This window comes from Pseudophryne corroboree, chromosome 8, assembly GCF_028390025.1.
Source record: "Pseudophryne corroboree isolate aPseCor3 chromosome 8, aPseCor3.hap2, whole genome shotgun sequence".
In the NCBI taxonomy this organism is placed as follows: Eukaryota; Metazoa; Chordata; class Amphibia; order Anura; family Myobatrachidae; genus Pseudophryne; species Pseudophryne corroboree.
Genome location: NC_086451.1, coordinates 248,636,974 through 248,657,809, shown reverse-complemented (window position 1 = coordinate 248,657,809; position 20,836 = coordinate 248,636,974). Strand labels below are relative to the sequence as shown.

The 20,836-nt window shown below is 45.7% G+C and overlaps 1 protein-coding gene across 3 annotated transcripts in view; it reads left to right on the top strand.

Moving 5' to 3' along the window:
- The window catches only part of ATP7A (ATPase copper transporting alpha), a 461,725-nt gene that overhangs the window by 73,318 nt on the left and 367,571 nt on the right, over nt 1-20,836 (top strand). For all 3 annotated transcript variants that reach the window (XM_063937168.1, XM_063937169.1, XM_063937170.1), the window contains exon 2: nt 3,145-3,277. In XM_063937168.1, coding sequence (XP_063793238.1) covers nt 3,158-3,277 — 120 coding nt within the window. In that variant the 5' untranslated portion in view covers nt 3,145-3,157. The remainder of the gene's footprint in view (nt 1-3,144; nt 3,278-20,836) is intronic.

Here is a 20,836-nt window from a genome sequence, read left to right as displayed (position 1 = left end):
CCCTGGCTGAGGAGGACCTGGAGTTCTCTCATTCGGTGCTGCAGAGTCATCCGCACTCTCCCGCCCGTTTGGGAGCTTTGGTATAATCCCCATGGTCCTTACGGAGTTACCAGCATCCACTAGGACGTCAGAGAAAATAAGAATTTACTCACCGGTAATTCTATTTCTCGTAGTCCGTAGTGGATGCTGGGCGCCCATCCCAAGTGCGGATTGTCTGCAATACTTGTAAATAGTTATTGTTAACTAAAGGGTTATTGTTGAGCCATCTGTTGAGAGGCTCAGTTGTTTTCATACTGTCAAACTGGATATAGTATCACGAGTTGTACGGTGTGATTGGTGTGGCTGGTAAGAGTCTTACCCGGGATTCTAAATCCTTCCTTATTATGTCAGCTCGTCCGGGCACAGTGTCCTAACTGAGGCTTGGAGGAGGGTCATAGTGGGAGGAGCCAGTGTACACCAGGTAGTCATAAATCTTTCTAGAGTGCCCAGCCTCCTTCGGAGCCCGCTATTCCCCATGGTCCTTACGGAGTTCCCAGCATCCACTACGGACTACGAGAAATAGAATTACCGGTGAGTAAATTCTTATTATATATATATATATATATATATATATATATATATATATGTGTGTATATAAATAGGCTATCTCTATATAGTGTTTGCAAAAATGCGCTATAGCGCATATTTTACCCTATTTTGAGGGCCGGGGATTCACATTTCTAAAATGGGATGGTCTCCCAGGATGCGCTCCGCTGCAGCCAATCGGCTGCATGCTATAGTAACAGGAGGTGGAGCCTTGTGCCTCTCCTGGTGGTCAGTGTGAAGGACCTGCTCCGGGAAGGTGTGCTCCAATCAGTGTCTCTGGCATGGCTGCAGGATTTGATAAGTTTGTGTTACAGTCAGCAGGTGTGCGTGTGGGGGGTGATCTGAGTGTTCCCGCGACGGCAGGGCTGGGCGGAGTGGGGGTCCGTGCTCTCTGTTTTCTTACGGCTGTGGAGGTCCCAGATGCTCAGTGGTCCGGGGGAGCTGTTTGCATCATTGTAAAAACGTAGTAGGAAGTGGTGCTGGTGGAGATTTCGCCTGGATCGGAGGAAACCGATAACAGAGCGCACTCACAGAGCACTCGCTCTTCGCCCAGCCCCGAAATCAGGAGAATGCGGCTGGGGACCGAGTGCAGCTGAGAAACCTGATCTGCACAAGGTGGGGAGAGGAGGGGGGGGCGTGCATTTACTGTTACAGCACATACCCCCCAGCCTCTGGCTTGCAGAAAACCATGGCCAGCTACATGATGCATGCCCCTGCAGTTGGGGATTGTTGTATTTACATTGTCTAACAATAAGACTATATTATTTGAGAACAGTGGATCTTGGGTACTCCCAACAGGCAGGGTTTCCAGATCTTACGGAATACCATTTGTAACAGTAAGTAGTACATGTGGGACACAGATTAATACGCTTATGGCAAGAATGCTGGAAACCATGCCCTGATGTGGATACAGGAGTTTAGGATCAAGAACCACTGATTCAAAAATAGTATTTTTGGTTGATAGTAAAAAATAGAAATTAATAGAGCAATATTTAACTTGCAACTCTTGTCCTGTTTGCACGGAATAAAATGTTGATACAGTCTTTGGCAGTCAGCACTTGGAATAAGAATACTTCAGTGTGCCAGGTTCCGGATGCTCACTGGTTTGGGGTGGGGGAAGGTGGGGGTTGCTTGGTTCTTACTGTTCCCGCGGATTTAAAGTAAACTTATTATTGTTTTTTTGGTTTTTTTTTAAGATGAGATTAAAATACAGTAAAGAGCCATTTAAATTAAAATACACAGGTTTATATAGCAGAACTTTACATTACCAAAAGAAAAAGATAAGCTGCTTTTGGGAGATCAACTATACTCCTACTTGTGACTGGCCAAGTTAGCCATCATTTTTGTAGTGTTTGCCCACCGTGTGTTTAAATGGCAGTTTAATAGTAATGCTGCAACTACTGTATTTTAACCTCCCGTCTTAAAAAAATAGTATTTTTCTTCATTCTGGTGGGACCCAGAAAGGGTAAGTTAGGACCCCAATTTTTGAAGGTGAGGGGTACTTGGGACCCACTCTTTTTTTGGCTCAGCGCGATCACTGTACATAGACATATACACACGTACACACATGTCCAATGTCTATCTGTGTTTCTGAGGGTCCTGTTTTACAAGGATCTCTCTTTATGGCTGTCTTGCTTACCTCCTCCTCTGTTGGTTGTGTTGCCGTCTCTCCTCGGGCACAGTTTCTTAACTGATCCGGGAAGGGTTTTAGAGGAGGAGGAGCCAGTCAGTCACACATTCAAAATTTTAAAGTGCCAGCTCACCTGATCACCCATCTATACCCCCATGGTATTGAACTCCAGCATTCCCTATGAACTCGGAGAAAGGGATTTTTTGGTAAGTACTAAAATCCTGTTATTAAGACAGACGAGCGAATAAAACACTAGGAAAGAAAAAAATAAAATAATCGCGCTGCATCACTGAATAAAATAAATAATCATTCGTCAACGAAGGGTAGGCGCTGCTAGTCATTCATAATTGTTAGTCACCAATTTACTGTGTGTAGGCTGTTAATATTGCAAGCTTATAGCATCAAGTCTGTGTTGTGTTTCTAGCATAGATCTCGTCAAGTTGAGAAAAATATAGTTCAGGTGAAAGTATTTGAAATTAATCTATTGAGATGTATACGTATTTATATTTGCTGCAGATTGGTACACAATATTTGCTTGTAAAAGATAAATTCCCTTTTTGGACAGAAAGCTCTAGAGCAGAGATATAATGTAGCTGTCAGTAGGAAATCAGATTAGCCAGCATTGCTGCTGGGGTGAATTGGTGACATCACTATTCAGCATTGGTTGATTTAATACCCGATCTCTGCAGGAAAACGGTACACACGCACAGTTGTGGACACTAGTCTATCATAGAGCTATGTGGTTGCAACCGTTTAGTAGTATTGTATGTTTTAGCATTTAACTCTTGTGCCTTTGTCCTGAATGTTTATTGTCTAATTATACATTTTTATATGTTAATTAATATATGTTTGTGAGGTGTCGTATCTTTGTGGCCTCTGTTTGCTCCCTGTATGTACACTGAATTGTTTTTTTCTTTCTTACTACTTAGTGATTGAATCTTCATGGCAATGGATTCAAAGGCACTGCTGTCTATTATCCCCGTGGAGGGGATGACCTGCAATTCTTGTGTCCAGACGATTGAGCAGAGGATTGGCAGTCTCAATGGAATTCACAGTATTCAGGTACATTAATCTAAAACATGCAGAATTGTACGTCGTCCAGTTTTTATGTCTGTTTCGTTTCCATATATTTCAGTTTTAGAAATGTTATCTAAAGGGTTGAAGGATATTTTTTAAATGACTGTTTTAGGACATGGATGTTGTCCATTAAAAGCCAGCAACTGGTGCATACTTCACAAACAGCAACTTTAACAATCTTTTGCCTCCAGTGAGGCTTATTTAGATATGAATTAACTTATGAGTATCATTGGTTATGCAGAATTTAGAATGGCTAATGGTGCAGCAGCAATACAGATGTTGATTAACCACTTAACTGACAATATTTTCCCCACAAAACCGCTCAGAAATTATACATTTGTTTTTATATTACTAAATAAAGTTTAAAAAGTATTTTTTAGTAAAATATTAAAATGTTTTATTAAAAAAAGAATATATCTAGGGGATATTTTGCATCCCCCTAGTCCCCACCCTTGTCCATAGGCCCCCATTATAAAATAACTTCCCACCCACTCATTGGCAATAGACACCCACCAGTGGTCTTAAATCCTATTAATAGTAATCTCCACACTCCCTTCGTAGCATAAAAATATCCATGTTTTTATAAACCACACCCTCATTATTATTTTACCCCCTGGCCCCTCCATCATCATTTAACTATTAACCTTTAGCTCAACCCTCTCCCACCCCCACTAGTTATATTCCCCCTCTCCCCCACATACTGGGCCTAATTCAGACCTGATCGTTGCAGCAAATTTGTTAGCAGATGGGGAAAACCATGTGCACTGCAGGGGTGAGGAAGGGGGGGCAGGTGTGACATGTGCAGAGAGAGTTAGATTTGGTGTGGTGTGTTAAAACTGAAATCTAAAGTGAAGTGTAAAAATAAAGAGCCCAGTACTTACCCTGCACAGAAACAATATAACCCACCCAAATCTAACTCTTTGCAAATGTTATATCTGCCACACCTGCAGTGTACATGGTTTTGCCCATCTGCTAACAAATTTACTGCTACAATTAGGTCTGAATTACCTCCACAGAGCGCAGCTGAGCGTGTCTCGGGGGGGAGGGGGGGGGGTGTTGACAGGAAGAGGCTGTTTGTGGGTGTCACCTGACCGCTTCCAGGGAGTGTCTGGAAAAACGCAGGCGGGTCCAGCCGTTTGAAAGGAGGGTTCCTGACGTCCGCTCCTGGCCAGATCATCGCCCTGGGAGGGTAAGTTCTGAGCTGTGCAGAGACTGCACAAACTTTTGTTTGTGCAGCTCTCTGCACATGAGTTCGCACCCCTGCACAGCGACTACCCCCTCTCCCTGTAGGCGGCGACTACCTGATCGCAGGGATGTAAAAAACGCACACGTTGTCATTGGAGAGAGCTTAGGGGTGTATTTAATTAGTCCTGAAAATCTTTTCAGCACACACATTTTTTTTGGGGGGCTATCCGATTGGCTCTTGTTTTTTCCACCTGATATACAGTATGTTCCATTTTCAGGCAAAAACTTAGGTCTGCAACCTTTCCATGTATCCAGTATGTTTTCGTGGCCATAATTGGGTAAAAAATGCAAGCTTATTGGAGATTTGGTGGCAGGCAAAACAAAATCTCCTATAATTGCCGGCATCAGGGCTAATTGCATAGCCCCGTGGAGGTAATTAGCTGCTGTAAGTGACCGCTTTTACACCTCCAGCATATAACACGGATTATGGCATATGAGCGTGCATAACCAGTGTTGTTGGTTGGTGTAAAAGGGTCGAACACTGCTTCTACCCGCAAACTGTGCTGTGTAAACGGGAGCCGGCTTCCCGTTCACAGTGAATAGACAGGCGGCGCTTAGAGATCATGTGATCTCCAAGCGCCGCCCCTGCCGCGTCACCGGCAACGTCACCAGCCCAGCAATATGCTGGGTTGGTGACTGCAGTGGGAAAGGGGACTGACGCGGGTCGCATCCAGGTAGCACCCGTGTCAGGCTACCTGCTGCGACCCGCGATATTTATTTTAAAAGCGTTTTTACGGAGTTACAAGGGAAGCCAAATTTGTGAGCAAGTACTGAGGTCTAATGGGGGGTACACGCGTTGCGATTCGGGCTCAGCGCGAAGTGTGCCGAGCCCGATGTGGGCTTAGCACACATCACAGCGGGTGTCTGTCTGATCCTATCTAGACCACAAGGCTCATTGAGAGCCTTGCGATCTACCCAGATCTTGACTGCATGCAGTCAACATTTCAGCTGGTGATAGCGATGGCATTGCTATCGCTATGGGGTATACACACGGAGCAATCAGTGCTTAATTTCTAAGTCATCTCGATGGATCACTTAGAAAATAAGCTAATATCGCTCCATGTGTACCTCCCCTAACAGCCCTTCTTGGTACTTCAGTACATCCCCACTCTATTGCTGTGCTTTCTGGTGGAAAGCTGTGTGACTGGATAAAAGAGAAACACATTTTTTATTTTATTGCTAAACTAGCAATTGTCTTCTGTGTTCAGTAAAACTCATTTTGAGGGAATCTAATTAGCTAATTACCTGTGGCCACCATTTCATTTAGTGTGGTTTACCCTGCGCATTATATCACAGATGGGGACTTTTCCTTGCAGCTTCAGGAGCTGTGAGGAAAAGTTCAGGATAGAAGGCACCCTTTGGGGTTTAACACACGGGGAAAACCCATCCCGCTTTTTACGCAGAATAAATGGGTTGGCACACGTTAACCCAGTGTTTACCATGCAGGTAAAAATAGGACTTTAATTACCTACCGGTAAATCCTTTTCTCGTAGTCCGTAGGGGATACTGGGAATCCATTTAGTACCATGGTGTATAGACAGTTCCACTTGGAGCCATGGCTCCTCCTTCTATGCCCCTCCTACCAGACTCAGTCTAGGAAACTGTGCCCAAGGAGACGGACATACTTTGAGAGAAGGATATAGATAAGGAAAGTGGTGAGATTCCAACGAACCAGCACAACCAGAACAAGAGGAAAGCCATGCTAACCCAACTTGAAAACCGGAACAGCAACAGCTGAACCAAACAACAGTAGTTAAACAAGTAACCGTGTAGAAACAAAAGAAGCATCGGGGGGACGCCCAGTATCCCCTACGGACTACGAGAAAAAGATTTACAGGTAGGTAATTAAAATCCTATTTTCTCTTACGTCCTAGGGGATACTGGGAATCCATTGAGTACCATGGGGAAGTACCAAAGCTCCCAAACCGGGTGGGAGAGTGCTGAAGTTCCTGCAGAACTGACTGACCAAACTGAAGGTCCTCAGAGGCCAAGGTATCAAACTTGTAAAATTGGCAAACGTGTTCGAACCCAACCAAATAGCTACTCGGCAAAGCTGTAATGCCGAGACACCCTGGGCAGCGGTTTAAGAGGAACCCACCGACCGATTGGGCCTGTACAGATTTAGGTATCGGCAAGTCTGCCGTGGAATAAGCATGCTGGATAGTGAGCCTGATCCAGTGAGCAATTGACTGCTTTTTATATGATGCCAATCTTGTTGGCATCATATAAAACGAACAGTGAGTCCGATTTCCTGTGACGAGCAGTTTGCTTTACATATACCTTCAAAGCCCTTACAACATCCAAGGACTTTGAAGTAGCAGAGGTGTCAGCAACAACTGGTACCACAATTGGCTTGTTGATGTGAAACGCCGAAACCACCTTAGGAAGGAATTGCTGATGAGTCCTGAGTTCAGCTCCTCATGGAATATCAAGTAGAGGCTCTTGTGAGACAACGCCCCCAGCTCCGACACACGCCTTGCTGAAGCCAAGGCCAACAGCATGACGGTCTTCCACGTAAGATACTTTATGTCTACCCCCTATAACGGTTCAAACTAGTCCGAATGGAGGAAAGTCAGAACCAAATTGTGACCCCAAGGTGCTGTGGGAGGCACAAAGGGTGGTTGGATGTGAACACCTTTCAAGAACGTCTGAATTTCAGGGAGAGAAGCATGTTGTTTCTGAAAGAAAATAGACCAGGCCGAAATCTGCACTTTTATGGAGCCTAGTCGTAGGCCCACAACAACTCCCGACTGCAGATAAAGCAGGAAACGTCCCAGAAGAAATTCCACCATAGAATATTGTCTGCTCTCACACCAAGAGACATATTTTTTCCAGATACGATGGTAATGTTTTGCTGTTACCCCCTTCCTGGCTTGGATCATAGTCTGGATAACCTTGTCAGGAATCCTTCTCCTGGCTAGAATCAGCCGTTCAACTTCCATGCCGTCAAACGTAGCTGTGGTAAGTTTTGATAGACGAATGGGCCCTGTTGCAGAAAATCCTCTCGAAGAGGCAGAGGCCACGGATCTTCGATTAGCATCTCGAGAAGATCCTCATACCTGGCCCTTCGCCGCCAGTCCGGAGCAATGAGAATTGCTTGAACTCTTTTCCTTTTTATTCTTTTGAGAACTCTTGGGATCAGAGAAATGGGAGGGAACATGTACACCAGCTGGTAGACACACAGAGTTGTCAGGGCGTCGACCGCTACAGCTTGTGGGTCCCTCGACCTGGAACAATACCACTTGAGCTTCTTGTTGAGTCGAGAGGCCATCATGTCGATTTGTGGATAACCCCACTGATGTGTCAGCCACTGGAACACCTTGTGTCTGCTGAGGAAGTCTGCTTTCCAGTTGTCTACTCCCAGAATGAAAATTGCCGACAATGCCATGGCGTGTTTTTCTGCCCAGAGGAGAATTCTTGACACCTCGTTCCGCCCTGCCAGTTGATGTAAGACATCGCTGACACATTGTCCGACTGAACTTGGATGGCCTGATTCTGAAGAAGAGATGAGGCCTGCAGAAGGGAGTTGTAGATAGTCCTGAGTTCCAGGATGCTTATTGGAAGAACGATTTCCTGACTTGACCATCATCTTTGAAACTGCACCCCCTGGGTGACTGCACCCCAATCTCTAAAGCTTTCATCTGTGGTTAGCAGAATCCAATTCTGAATCCCGAACCTTCGACCCTCCACTAGGTGAGAAGTTTGTAGCCACTACAGGAGGGAGATCCTGGCTTTTGGCAACAGACAAATCCGCTGATGCATGTGAAGATGTGATCCGGACCATTTGTCCAACAGATCCAGCTGGAAGGACCTTGCATGAAATCTTCCATACTGAATTGCTTCGTAAGAAGCCACCATTTTCCCCAGAAGGCAAATGCACAGATGTACTGAGATTCGGGTTGGCTTCAAGACAACCCGAAACTTCGACCGGATCACCATTTCCTTTTCCAAGTGAAGGAACACTCTCCGAGACTTTGTGTTCAGTATCATTCACAGGAAATGACGTTTCTGCGTTGGTTCTAGGTGAGATTTTGGTAGGTTCAGAATCCACCCATGATCCAGGAGTAATCTGGTCGTGAGACCAATGTTCTCCAACAACTGCTCCCTGGACGCAGCCTTTATCAGAAGATCGTCCAGGTAAAGAATTACGTTCTTTCCCTGTCTGCGGAGTAACATTATCATCTCTGCCATCACTTTGGTGAACACCCTCGGTGCCGTGGAGAGACCAAAAGGCAGGGCCTGAAACTGGTAGTGACAGTCCTGCAGTGCAAATTGTAGAAAAGCCTGATGAGGCGGCCAGATCGGAATGTGAAGGTACGCATTCTTGACATCCAGAGACGCTAGGGATTCCCCCTCTTCCAGACCTGAGCTCACCACTCTGAGACTCCATCTTGAACTTGAACACTCGTAAGTATGGGTTCAGTGACTTGAAGTTCAGAATCTGTCTTACCGAACCGTCCGGTTTCGGAACTACAAACAAGCTGGAATAGTATCCCTTGTTCTGTAGATGAAGTGGAACTGGAACAATGACCTGGGTGTGTAACAGTTTTTGAATGGCTTCTTGTAAGGTTACTTTTGCTTCTTGTGAAACTGGTAAGTCTGATTTGAAGAATCTGTGAGATGGGAGATCCTGGAACTCCAGCCTGTAGCTCTGGGATATAATGTCTATAACCCAGGGATCCTGGCATGGTCTTGTCCAGGTGTGACTGAAGAATTGTAGCCGGCCTCCCATCTGCCTGTCTCCCAGGCATCGCGGTCCACCGTCATGAGGAAAGTTTTGAGGAGGCAGAGCCTGAGCTCTGTTCCTGTGAACCAGCAGTCGCTGGTTTGCATGGTTTACCTCTAGCACCTCTGGCGGCAGTAGAAGAACCTCTGGCCTTGCCCCTAAACTTGGCAGTCCGAAAGGATTGTAAACTGGGTCCTGAGTAGGCCTTCCTGGCTGGGCGAGCTGCAGAGGGTAGAATAGTGGACTTACCCGCAGTCGCTCGTGAGATCCACTTGTCGAGTTCATAGCCAAATAAGGCCTCACCTGTGAAAGGCAGGCCTTCCACACCTTTTTTGGAGTCCGCGTCAGCAGTCCACTGACGTAGCCATAATCCCCTGCGTGCTGACACTGCCTTAGCTGTAGTGCGTGCATTAAGCAAACCTATCTCTTTAATGGCTTCCACCATAAGGTTCGCAGAGGCTTGTATGTGCTGCAGGAGTAACAGAATTTCCTCTTGAGGTAAGGTGTCTAACCCCTCAAGTTAATTATCAGACCATTTGGCAATAGCTCGAGTAATCCACCCACATGCTATAGTGCAGGGCTGGCCAAACCAGTCCTCGAGATCTACCAACAGTACACATTTTCCAGACCACCTAGCTGGTGCACAGGTGTAGTCATTACTAATTAAGATGTGCTGCATTCATTCCTAACTGACAATTCTACAGATCTCCAGGAGGCCTGGAAAACATGAACTGTTGGTAGAACTCGAGGACCGGTTTGGCCAGCCCTGCTATAGTGGGTCTCTGTGCCACACCTGCAGCTGTATACAAAGATTTGAGTGTAGTCTCAATCTTACGATCAGCAGTATCCTTTAGGGAGGCTGCACCAGGAACAGGTATTTCTTTCTTATGTGAGAGCCTGGAGACTGATGTATTCATTATCTGTGGATTTTCCCATTTTTTTCCTATCTGGAGGAAAAGGAAAAGACGATAACCGCCTAGGAATTTGAAATTTCTTATCTGGATTAACCCACGATTTTTCAAACAGGGTATTTAGTTCCTTTGATAATGGAAAAGTGGGTGAGGATTTTTTTCTTTATATTAAAGTAAGATTCCTCACACTCTGTCACTTTATCAGGGATATTTAGGACTTCTCTGATAGAATCTATGAGATCCTCTATACCTTACCACAGAGTACCCTCCCGTACCTCTATGTCCACCTCACCTTCATCCATTTCTGACCCTTCATTATCAGAGTCAGAATGCAGGATATGCGCTAAAGTACGTTTTTGCGGACAAATGGTAGAGGACTGAGACGCTGGTCTGAGTACTGAGTACTTTTGCATAAGCTCAGCCATAGACTGTCTTAAGTATTGCGTCTCTTTCTCATTACAAAGTAATTTAGTAAAGGTGATGGAAAGCATCCCCCTAATGGAGTCCAGCCATGCTGGCTCCGCCTCACTAGCCTGAAAAGGGATACTACACTGAGTACACACTAGTGAACCCCCTTGAGAAGAGGAACACTGTGCCTTACATGAAACACACTCTTTGCCTGACATACTACAGCAGTGACAGCACACACACAGGAAAAGGTTAAATGCACAAATAACCCACAAAGAGCCCTTCCCGAGAGACACAGAGGATAGAACCAGCACACGGCACCCATATCACTAAAGTCAAGCTTAGCCGTGTCGCAGACTAGGTACCTAGATTATGGACTTAGTACAGTAGTATATAGCTCCCCCCTACTATGACCCCCTGGTACCGCTGAGGAAATCTGGAGGCTCTCCAGAGGAGTTGCTCGTCCCTGTAGTCGGCGTCTGTGTAGCTGCAGTAGGGTAAAATGGCGCATGTGAGCTACTGGATCCACTCATGAGAAGCTCTGCCCCTTCAATGGCGCCCGGTCTTCCAGCTCTTCTTTATACTGGCTTTTTGTGTCTGAGTGCATAAAATGGAGTAAGCCCCCTTTTTAAGCATGTATTGCCAGTCTGGGTACTGTGTACACTACATTGTACTAAGTCTGGAGACTCATTCCGCCTTGTATAGAAGCTGTGTGTCTCCGTACCCTTATGCCGCCATAATGGCCAGCAACCCACTAAACGGGACGCCAGCTTAGTAATCGCAACTCTTTCTTCTGGCTCTGTTAGGGGTGGCGGCGTTCTGTGGTAATGTTTGCTTGCCGTGGTGGGGCTTGCGAATAGTTCCCTCAGGAGCTAGCGTCCTGTCAGCGGGGAACGGGACCAATAACCCTTAGTGGGGTTGGGCTGTCCCCCCCCCCCCCCCCCCCCCCCACCCCAAGTCCCATGAAGCAGGAAAGCTGGTGCCATCCAGTCCTGCCTGAAAATAAAGCTCATTCGGGCACATTTTCTAAACTGAGTCTGGTAGGAGGGGCATAGAGGGAGGAGCCAGCACATGTTATCAAACTTCTATAGTGCCCATGGCTCCAAGTGGACCAGTCTATACCCCATGGTACTAAATAGATTCCCAGTATCCCCTAGGACATAAGAGAAAGGCTGTTTAATTGAATAACTTTGGGCATGAAAGCCTGAGCTTTTCCCAGCTCGGCAAAATCTGCTGATAATCGACTTTTTTTTTTTTTTTGGCGCACGTCTCTTATCCACTTTCTAAAACCAGCTCAGAAATTTTTTTTTTTTTTTTTTATGATTTGAATTCGGTTATGAACATTTATTTAAAACCTAGCTATCACGATTTTATTTAAAAAAAGAAAAAGAAGAAGAAAAATTCCAATTAGTATTAGACTTGAGGAAGCTCCCATTCATCTGGGCCTTTACTAGAAGAGTAGGACTGCTACTGTGGGTGATGGAGACTAAAAATAATGAAACTCACAAAAGGAGTTTGAGTCAGTAAAAATTTGGAATTGGAACTGGTAACGGAACACTCAGAACTGTACTAAGCAGTGATAAAAGTGGAGAAGTGAGCCAATGGAGAAGTTGCCCATGGCAACCACCCAGCTGCTCTGTATACTTTTATAGTATGCAAATTAATGATGATTGGTTGCCATGAGCAGCTTCTCCACTGGCTCACTTCTCCACTTTTATCACTGCTTAGTACATCTCCCACTAAGCCCACACTGGAGTATGCGAGATGGCTGCATGTGGAGAATGACGTGGACAGGACCAGAGAGCACTTGGTAATGCTGGTAGGAGCTACTACAGGCAGGAACAGAGCACTTGGTAATGCTCCAACAGAAACAGAGCCAAGAGACCATTCTCTGAAGGAAGACTGTTCTGGCAATGAGTAGTCAGCATTTCTTGATTTACATAGGGCAACCTGTGTGCCCACAGTTTGGCTGCATCATGTGACTAGACTGTGCTGGAGACTGGTTAATTAGTCATGTGATACAAAGTAGGTTGGATTTAGTAATTGCGCCTTGTAGTAATGCTTTACAAAAGATAACTATGTGAATAAATTTCTTTACTTGATCTAAAATAATAATCGGTAAATACCACAATTAATAGAAAAAAGAATAAACTATGTATGTATTAAATATCTAATAAACAATACTACAGAAAAAAGGGGACATACACAAGGGGAGGGCATGGGGTGGTACGGATACTGATAGTTAATAGGGTCACTAAAAATTGTCCAGAAAAAACAATATATTCGACGGTGATTATCCGCTCAATAGTGACGTCCCACCTGTATAATTAGTGGATAAGTATTTGAAAAATGAAGTTTATCTCATCAGAGCTCTTGGGTAATGTCCAAATGTCGTTTCTCTGACGTCCTAGTGGATGCTGGGAACTCCGAAAGGACCATGGGGAATAGCGGCTCCGCAGGAGACTGGGCACAACTAAAGAAAGCTTTTAGGTCACCTGGTGTGCACTGGCTCCTCCCACTATGACCCTCCTCCAAGCCTCAGTTAGATTTTGTGCCCGGCCGAGGTTGGATGCACACTAGGGGCTCTCCTGAGCTTCTAGAAAGAAAGTATATAATTAGGTTTTTTATTTTACAGTGAGACCTGCTGGCAACAGGCTCACTGCAGCGAGGGACTAAGGGGAGAAGAAGCGAACCTACCTGCTTGCAGCTAGCTTGGGCTTCTTAGGCTACTGGACACCATTAGCTCCAGAGGGATCGACCGCATGGAACTGGCCTTGGTGTTCGGTCCCGGAGCCGCGCCGCCGTCCCCCTTACAGAGCCAGAAGCAAGAAGAGGTCCGGAAAATCGGCGGCAGAAGACATCAGTCTTCACCAAGGTAGCGCACAGCACTGCAGCTGTGCGCCATTGCTCCTCATGCACACTTCACACTCCGGTCACTGAGGGTGCAGGGCGCTGGGGGGGGGCGCCCTGAGCAGCAATAAAAACACCTTGGCTGGCATATATATCACAATATATAGCCCCAGAGGCTATATATGTGATAAATACCCCTGCCAGAATCCATAAAAAAGCGGGAGAAAAGTCAGCGAAAAAGGGGCGGAGCTATCTCTCTCAGCACACTGGCGCCAGTTTCTCTTCACAGTGCAACTGGAAGACAGCTCCCCAGGCTCTCCCCTGTAGTTTTCAGGCTCAAAGGGTTAAAAAGAGAGGGGGGGCACTACATTTAGGCGCAATATTGTATATACAAGCAGCTATAGGGAAAAATTCACTCAATATAGTGTTAATCCCTAAATTATATAGCGCTCTGGTGTGTGCTGGCATACTCTCTCTCTGTCTCCCCAAAGGGCTGTGTGGGGTCCTGTCCTCGGTCAGAGCATTCCCTGTGTGTGTGCGGTGTGTCGGTAGGGCTGTGTCAACACGTTTGATGAGGAGGCTTATGTGATGGCAGAGCAGATGCCGATAAATGTGATGTCGCCCCCTGTGGGGCCGACACCAGAGTGGATGGATAGGTGGAAGGTATAAACCGACAGTGTCAACTCCTTACATAAAAGGCTGGATGACGTAACAGCTATGGGACAGCCGGCTTCTCAGCTCGCGCCTGCCCAGGCGTCTCAAAGGCCATCAGGGGCTCAAAAACGCCCGCTCCCTCAGATGGCAGACACAGATGTCGACACGGAGTCTGACTCCAGTGTCGACGAGGTTGAGACATATACACGATCCACTAGGAACATCCGTTACATGATCCCGGCAATAAAAAAAATGTGTTACACATTTCTGACATTAACCCAAGTACCACTAAAAAAGGGTTTTATGTTTGGGGAGAAAAAGCAGGCAGTGTTTTGTTCCCCCATCAAATGAGTGAATGAAGTGTGAAAAAGTGTGGGTTCCCCCGATAAGAAACTGGTAATTTCTAAAAAGTTACTGATGGCGTACCCTTTCCCGCCAGAGGATAAGTTACGCTGGGAGATATCCCCTAGGGTGGATAAGGCGCTCACACGTTTGTCAAAAAAGGTGGCACTGCCGTCTTAGGATACGGCCACTTTGAAGGTACCTGCTGATAAAAAGCAGGAGGCTATCCTGAAGTCTGTATTTACACACTCAGGTACTAGACTGAGACCTGCAGATAGTGCTGCTGCAGCGTGGTCTGTAACCCTGTCAAACAGGGATACTATTTTGCGAACATAAGACGTCGTCTTATATATGAGGGATGCACAGAGGGATATTTTGCCGGCTGGCATCCAGAATTAATGCAATGTCCATTCGGTCAGGAGGATATTAGAGACCCGACACTGGACAGGTGATGCTGACTTTAAAAGGCACATAGAGCCTTATAAGGGTGAGGAATTGTTTGGGGATGGTCTCTGGGACCTCGTATCCACAGCAACAGCTGGGAAGAAAATTTTTTTACCTCAGGTTTCCTCACAGCCTCAGAAAGCACTGTATTATCAGGTACAGTCCTTTCGGCTTCAGAAATGCAAGCGTGTAAAACGAGGGAAGAGGGAAAAAGCTGCACCAGTCAGCCAGTTCCCAGAATCACCCAGCAGGTGATAGTCAAGGTGCCCTACTTCAACAAGGACGGGGTTACTATTCCACACTGTTTGTGGTACCGAAACCGGACGGTTCGGTGAGACCCATTTTATATTTGAAATCCTTGAACACATACATAAAAAAATTCAAGTTCAAGATGGAATTGCTCAGGGCGATTATTGCAAGCCTGGAGGAGGGGGATTACATGGTATCCCTGGACATCAAGGAGGCTTACCTACATGTCCCCATTTACCATCCTCACCAGGAGTACCTCAGATTTGTGGTACAGGATTGCCATTACCAATTCCAAACACTGCCGTTTGGACTGTCCACGGCACCGAGGGTCTTTACCAAGGTAATGGCAGAAATGATTATACTCCTTCGAGAAAGGAAGTTTTAATTATCCCGTACTTGGACGATCTCCTTATAAAGGCGAGGTCCAAGGAGCAGTTGTTGGTCGGAGTAGCACTATCTCGGGAAGTGCTACAACAGCACGGATGGATTCTATACATTCCAAAGTCACAGCTGGTTCTTACCACACGCCTACTGTTCCTGGGGATGGTTCTGGACACAGAACAGAAAAAAGTGTTTCTCCCGCAGGAGAAAGCCAAGGAGCTGTCCTCTCTAGTCAGAGACCTCCTGAAACCAAAACAGGTATCGGTGCATCACTGCACACGGGTCCTGGGAAAAATGGTAACTTCTTACGAAGCAAAATTCCATTCGACAGGTTCCATGCAAGAACCTTTCAGTGGGACCTCTTGGACAAGAGGTTGGGATCGCATCTTCAGATGCATCGGCTGATAACCCTCTCTCCAAGGACCAGGGTATCTCTACTGTGGTGGCTGCAGAGTGCTCATCTTCAAGAGGGCCGCAGATTCGGCATACAGGACTGGGTCCTGGTAACCACGGATGCCAGCCTTCGAGGCTGGGGGGCAGTCACACAGGGAAGAAATTTCCAAGGACTTTGGTCAAGTCAGGAGTCGTCCCTACACATAAATATTCTGGAACTGAGGGCCATTTACAATGCCCTAAGTCTGGCAAGGCCTCTGCTTCAAAACCAGCTGGTACTGATCCAATCAGACAACATCACGGCAGTCGCCCATGTAAACCGACAGGGCGGCACAAGAAGCAGGATGGCGATGGCAGAAGCCACAAGGATTCTCCGATGGGCGGAAAATCACGTCTTAGCACTGTCAGCAGTGTTCATTCCGGGAGTGGACAACTGGGAAGCAGACTTCCTCAGCGGACACGACCTACACCCGGGAGAGTGGGGACTTCATCCAGAAGTCTTCCAACTGTTGGTAAACCGTTGGGAAAGGCCACAGGTGGACATGATGGCGTCCCGCCTAAACAAAAAACTAGAGAGCTATTGCGCCAGGTCAAGGGACCCTCAGGCGATAGCGGTGGACGCTCTAGTGACACCGTGGGTGTACCAGTCAGTTTGTGTTCCCTCCTCTGCCTCTCATACCAAAGGTACTGAGAATAATAAGAAAACGAGGAGTAAGAACAATACTCGTGGTTCCGGATTGGCCAAGACGAGCGTGGTACCCGGAACTTCAAGAGATGATCTCAGAGGACCCATGGCCTCTGCCGCTCAGACAGGACCTGCTGCAGCAGGGGCCCTGTCTGTTCCAAGACTTACCGCGGCTGCGTTTGACGGCATGGCGGTTGAACGCCGGATCCTGAAGGAAAAGGGCATTCCGGAGGAAGTCATTCCTACGCTGATTAATGCCAGGAAAGATGTAACTGCAAAGCATTATCACCGCATATGGCGGATGTATGTTGCTTGGTGTGAGGCCAAAAAGGCCCCAACAGAGGAATTTCAACTGGGTCGATTTCTGCATTTCCTACAAGCAGGAGTGACTATGGGCCTGAAATTAGGCTCCATTAAGGTACAGATCTCGGCTCTGTCGATTTTCTTCCAGAAAGAACTAGCTTCACTACCTGAAGTTCAGACGTTTGTTAAGGGAGTGCTGCATATTCAGCCCCCTTTTGTGCCTCCAGTGGCACCTTGGGATCTCAACGTGGTGTTGAGTTTTTTAAAATCACATTGGTTTGAGCCACTTAAAACCGTAGATCTAAAATATCTCCCGTGCAAAGTGGTCATGTTATTGGCCTTGGCTTCAGCCAGGCGTGTGTCAGAATTGGCGGCTTTGTCATGTAAAAGCCCTTATCTGATTTTCCATATGGATAGGGCAGAATTGAGGACTCGTCCCCAGTTTCTCCCTAAGGTGGTATCAGCTTTTCACTTGAACCAACCTATTGTGGTGCCTGCGGCTACTAGGGACTTGGAGGATTCCAAGTTGCTGGACGTAGTCAGGGCCTTGAAAATTTATGTTTCCAGGACGGCTAGAGTCAGGAAAACTGACTCGCTATTTATCCTGTATGCACCCAACAAGCTGGGTGCTCCTGCTTCTAAGCAGACTATTGCTCGCTGGATTTGTAGCACAATTCAGCTGGCGCATTCTGCGGCTGGACTGCCGCATCCTAAATCAGTAAAAGCCCATTCCACGAGGAAGGTGGGCTCATCTTGGGCGGCTGCCCGAGGGGTCTCGGCTTTACAACTTTGCCGAGCTGCTACTTGGTCAGGGGCAAACACGTTTGCAAAATTCTACAAATTTGATACCCTGGCTGAGGAGGACCTTGAGTTCTCTCATTCGGTGCTGCAGAGTCATCCGCACTCTCCCGCCCGTTTGGGAGCTTTGGTATAATCCCCATGGTCCTTTCGGAGTTCCCAGCATCCACTAGGACGTCAAAGAAAATAAGATTTTACTCACCGGTAAATCTATTTCTCGTAGTCCGTAGTGGATGCTGGGCGCCCGTCCCAAGTGCGGATTGTCTGCAATACTTGTACATAGTTATTGTTAACTAAAGGGTTATTGTTGAGCCATCTGTTGAGAGGCTCAGTGGTTTTCATACTGTTAAACTGGGTATGGTATCACGAGTTATACGGTGTGATTGGTGTGGCTGGTAAGAGTCTTACCCAGGATTCAAAATCCTTCCTTATTATGTCAGCTCGTCCGGGCACAGTGTCCTAACTGAGGCTTGGAGGAGGGTCATAGTGGGAGGAGCCAGTGCACACCCGGTGACCTAAAAGCTTTCTTTAGTTGTGCCCAGTCTCCTGCGGAGCCGCTATTCCCCATGGTCCTTTCGGAGTTCCCAGCATCCACTACGGACTACGAGAAATAGATTTACCGGTGAGTAAAATCTTATTTTTGATGATATTTATACAATATATGGTTTTAAAGTCTGTGTGTCTAGTAACGGGGTACCCCTGTCTACGAGGCGGGGGGATCGGATACAGAGTTCAAGTTTATGGACTTACCTTCCTCACTGGTGATCCGGCGGTGGCCGTGATGACGCTGTGCTACAAGCATCGTGGCCGCCAGGATCACTCCGGAGGTTGTCACAGTCTTAGAGGGGTGGAAAGGAATGCCGCTTTTAGACCTATTAGGACTGTCTGTGGCATCCTTCCCCCCCTTACAGAGTCTTACCTGTCCTCCTGGTCCGTGTCCCAGCGTCTGCCTCTGCCCGTCTACGCTGCACGTACAGTGGCTGCTGCTCTCTCCCGCTGGTCTCCTTCGCTTCCTGGTTCCGACTTTGCCGGTCACTTGACCAGGGAACTCCGTCCGTGTAACATCCTTCCCTCTAAAATTAGATATCGGTTGGATAACAATAGAGCTCTGTGGGTTGATTTGAGTTAATGCATGAAAAAAATGATGCTAAAGTGACGCTGAAAGATGCTCCTACGCATATCGGCCCACCTGAGCTTTCGCCAGGGAGTTGTGAAGCTTAAGAGGGTAACTTCATCCGTAATTTGCTGCCGATCCCCAACATCTTTGTAAGTGAGCGCAAGGTATACCATATACTAGTCATGTGATAAAGTCCAAGATGGCCATACACATGAAACAGAACAACAGAGATCGATTGTTGACAGATAACACAGCTCTCAAAGATACTGTAGGCCAAAAGTGAGAACACAAATGGCAGTGACATGACACCACTTCACCTGGTAATGGGTTGTCATTGTGTATTGGTTTAATTCCAAATTGTTAACAAGATACCAGCAAACCTAAAATAATGGACTTTCTTCAGGAAGGTTTACAGAAGGTCCTGCCCTGATGGTACAGCTATCGACAGTGAGTTTATACTGATTACACTGTCCAAGATTATTTACAGATGATCAAATTAAGGGATTCTTTTAAGCAGCTTTTACATCAAATATTTTACAGCCCGTGGGATCTGTGTCCTGTGTTGGAAGTACTAACACTGGAACCTTTTGAACTCAGTATAACTCCAAGTGGTAATTTCTTTGGTGGAAATAACATATTCCAGGAGAAATTAAACTCTGTGGTACAAAGAACCATTTCTGCATCTACACTAAGATAAAGTACTCCTACAAACAAATATTTTATTCTTGCCTAATATGATCTCTTAAGGGTTAGATTTATTAAAGCTTCTAAAATTGAAAAGTGGTGCTGTTACCCTTAGCAGCTAATGAGATTCTAGGACAAAGAGGAGTGAGAACACTCCATACTAAGGGCACATGTTATATTAGAACAGTCAGAGACTTACAGTATATAATAATAATACAGGTTGAGTATCCCATATCCAAATATTCCGAAATACGGAATATTCCGAAATACAGACTTTTTTGAGTGAGATAGTGAAACCTTTGTTTTTGATGGCTCAATGTACACAAACTTTGTTTAATACACAAAGTTATTAAAAATATTGTATTAAATGACCTGCAGGCTGTGTGTATAAGGTGTATATGAAACATAAATGAATTGTGTGAATGTACACACACTTTGTTTACTGCACAAAGTTATAAAAAATATTGGCTAAAATGATCTTCAAGCTGTGTGAATAAGGTGTATATGAAACATAAATACATTCTGTGCTTAGACTTGGGTCCCATCACAATGATATCTCATTATGGTATGCAATTATTCCAAAATACGGAAAAATCCCATATCCAAAATACCTCTGGTCCCAAGCATTTTGGATAAGAGAGACTCAACCTGTATATCCGCATTTATTTACACGATTAACACAATGTTAAAAACATTCCTTACCAGCAAATGTCTGGTAAAAGTACACCTGCTCCAAGGTGTTAATTGAATACGTATAACATTTACACAGGTTTAGACATACAGACTAACCTTACATTGCTGCTAATTAACTATTATTCACCTCACAGCTCTGTTTCAGAAATCCGTCTGCACCTTGATCTGTGTACACACACGTCTTACACTGTAACCTGTTGTTGCCAGTTGGTAATGTTTATACCTGGATCAACAACGCTTTTGGATTTAAATTAACACCCCGGAGCAGGTGTACTATTACCAGAGACTTGCTTTTGTTTTTGAGGATATTTTCTATTTTTTAGGCATGTTTTTAATATTGTGTTATTATTATGAATAAATTTGGATATACTTTTCTTATATCAGTCTTTGACTGTTGTAATATAACATGCGCTCCTTGTAGTGAGTGTTCTGACTCCTCTTTGTCCTATTTTATGTATTGGGTTAACCCAGTATATACCAAGCTGAGCTGCTGTTTATTAGGTAACTTTATTATTGCGCCTGGTTTTCTTCTTATGGTCGTAATCAGATTCTAGCTATCATTTCTCTATTGAATCATTGAAAATAATACAGAAAATGGTTGCTATGGGCAACACCTCTTCTTTTTCATGTTTAAAAGCTTTGGGGGGGTGAGTTCAATTAG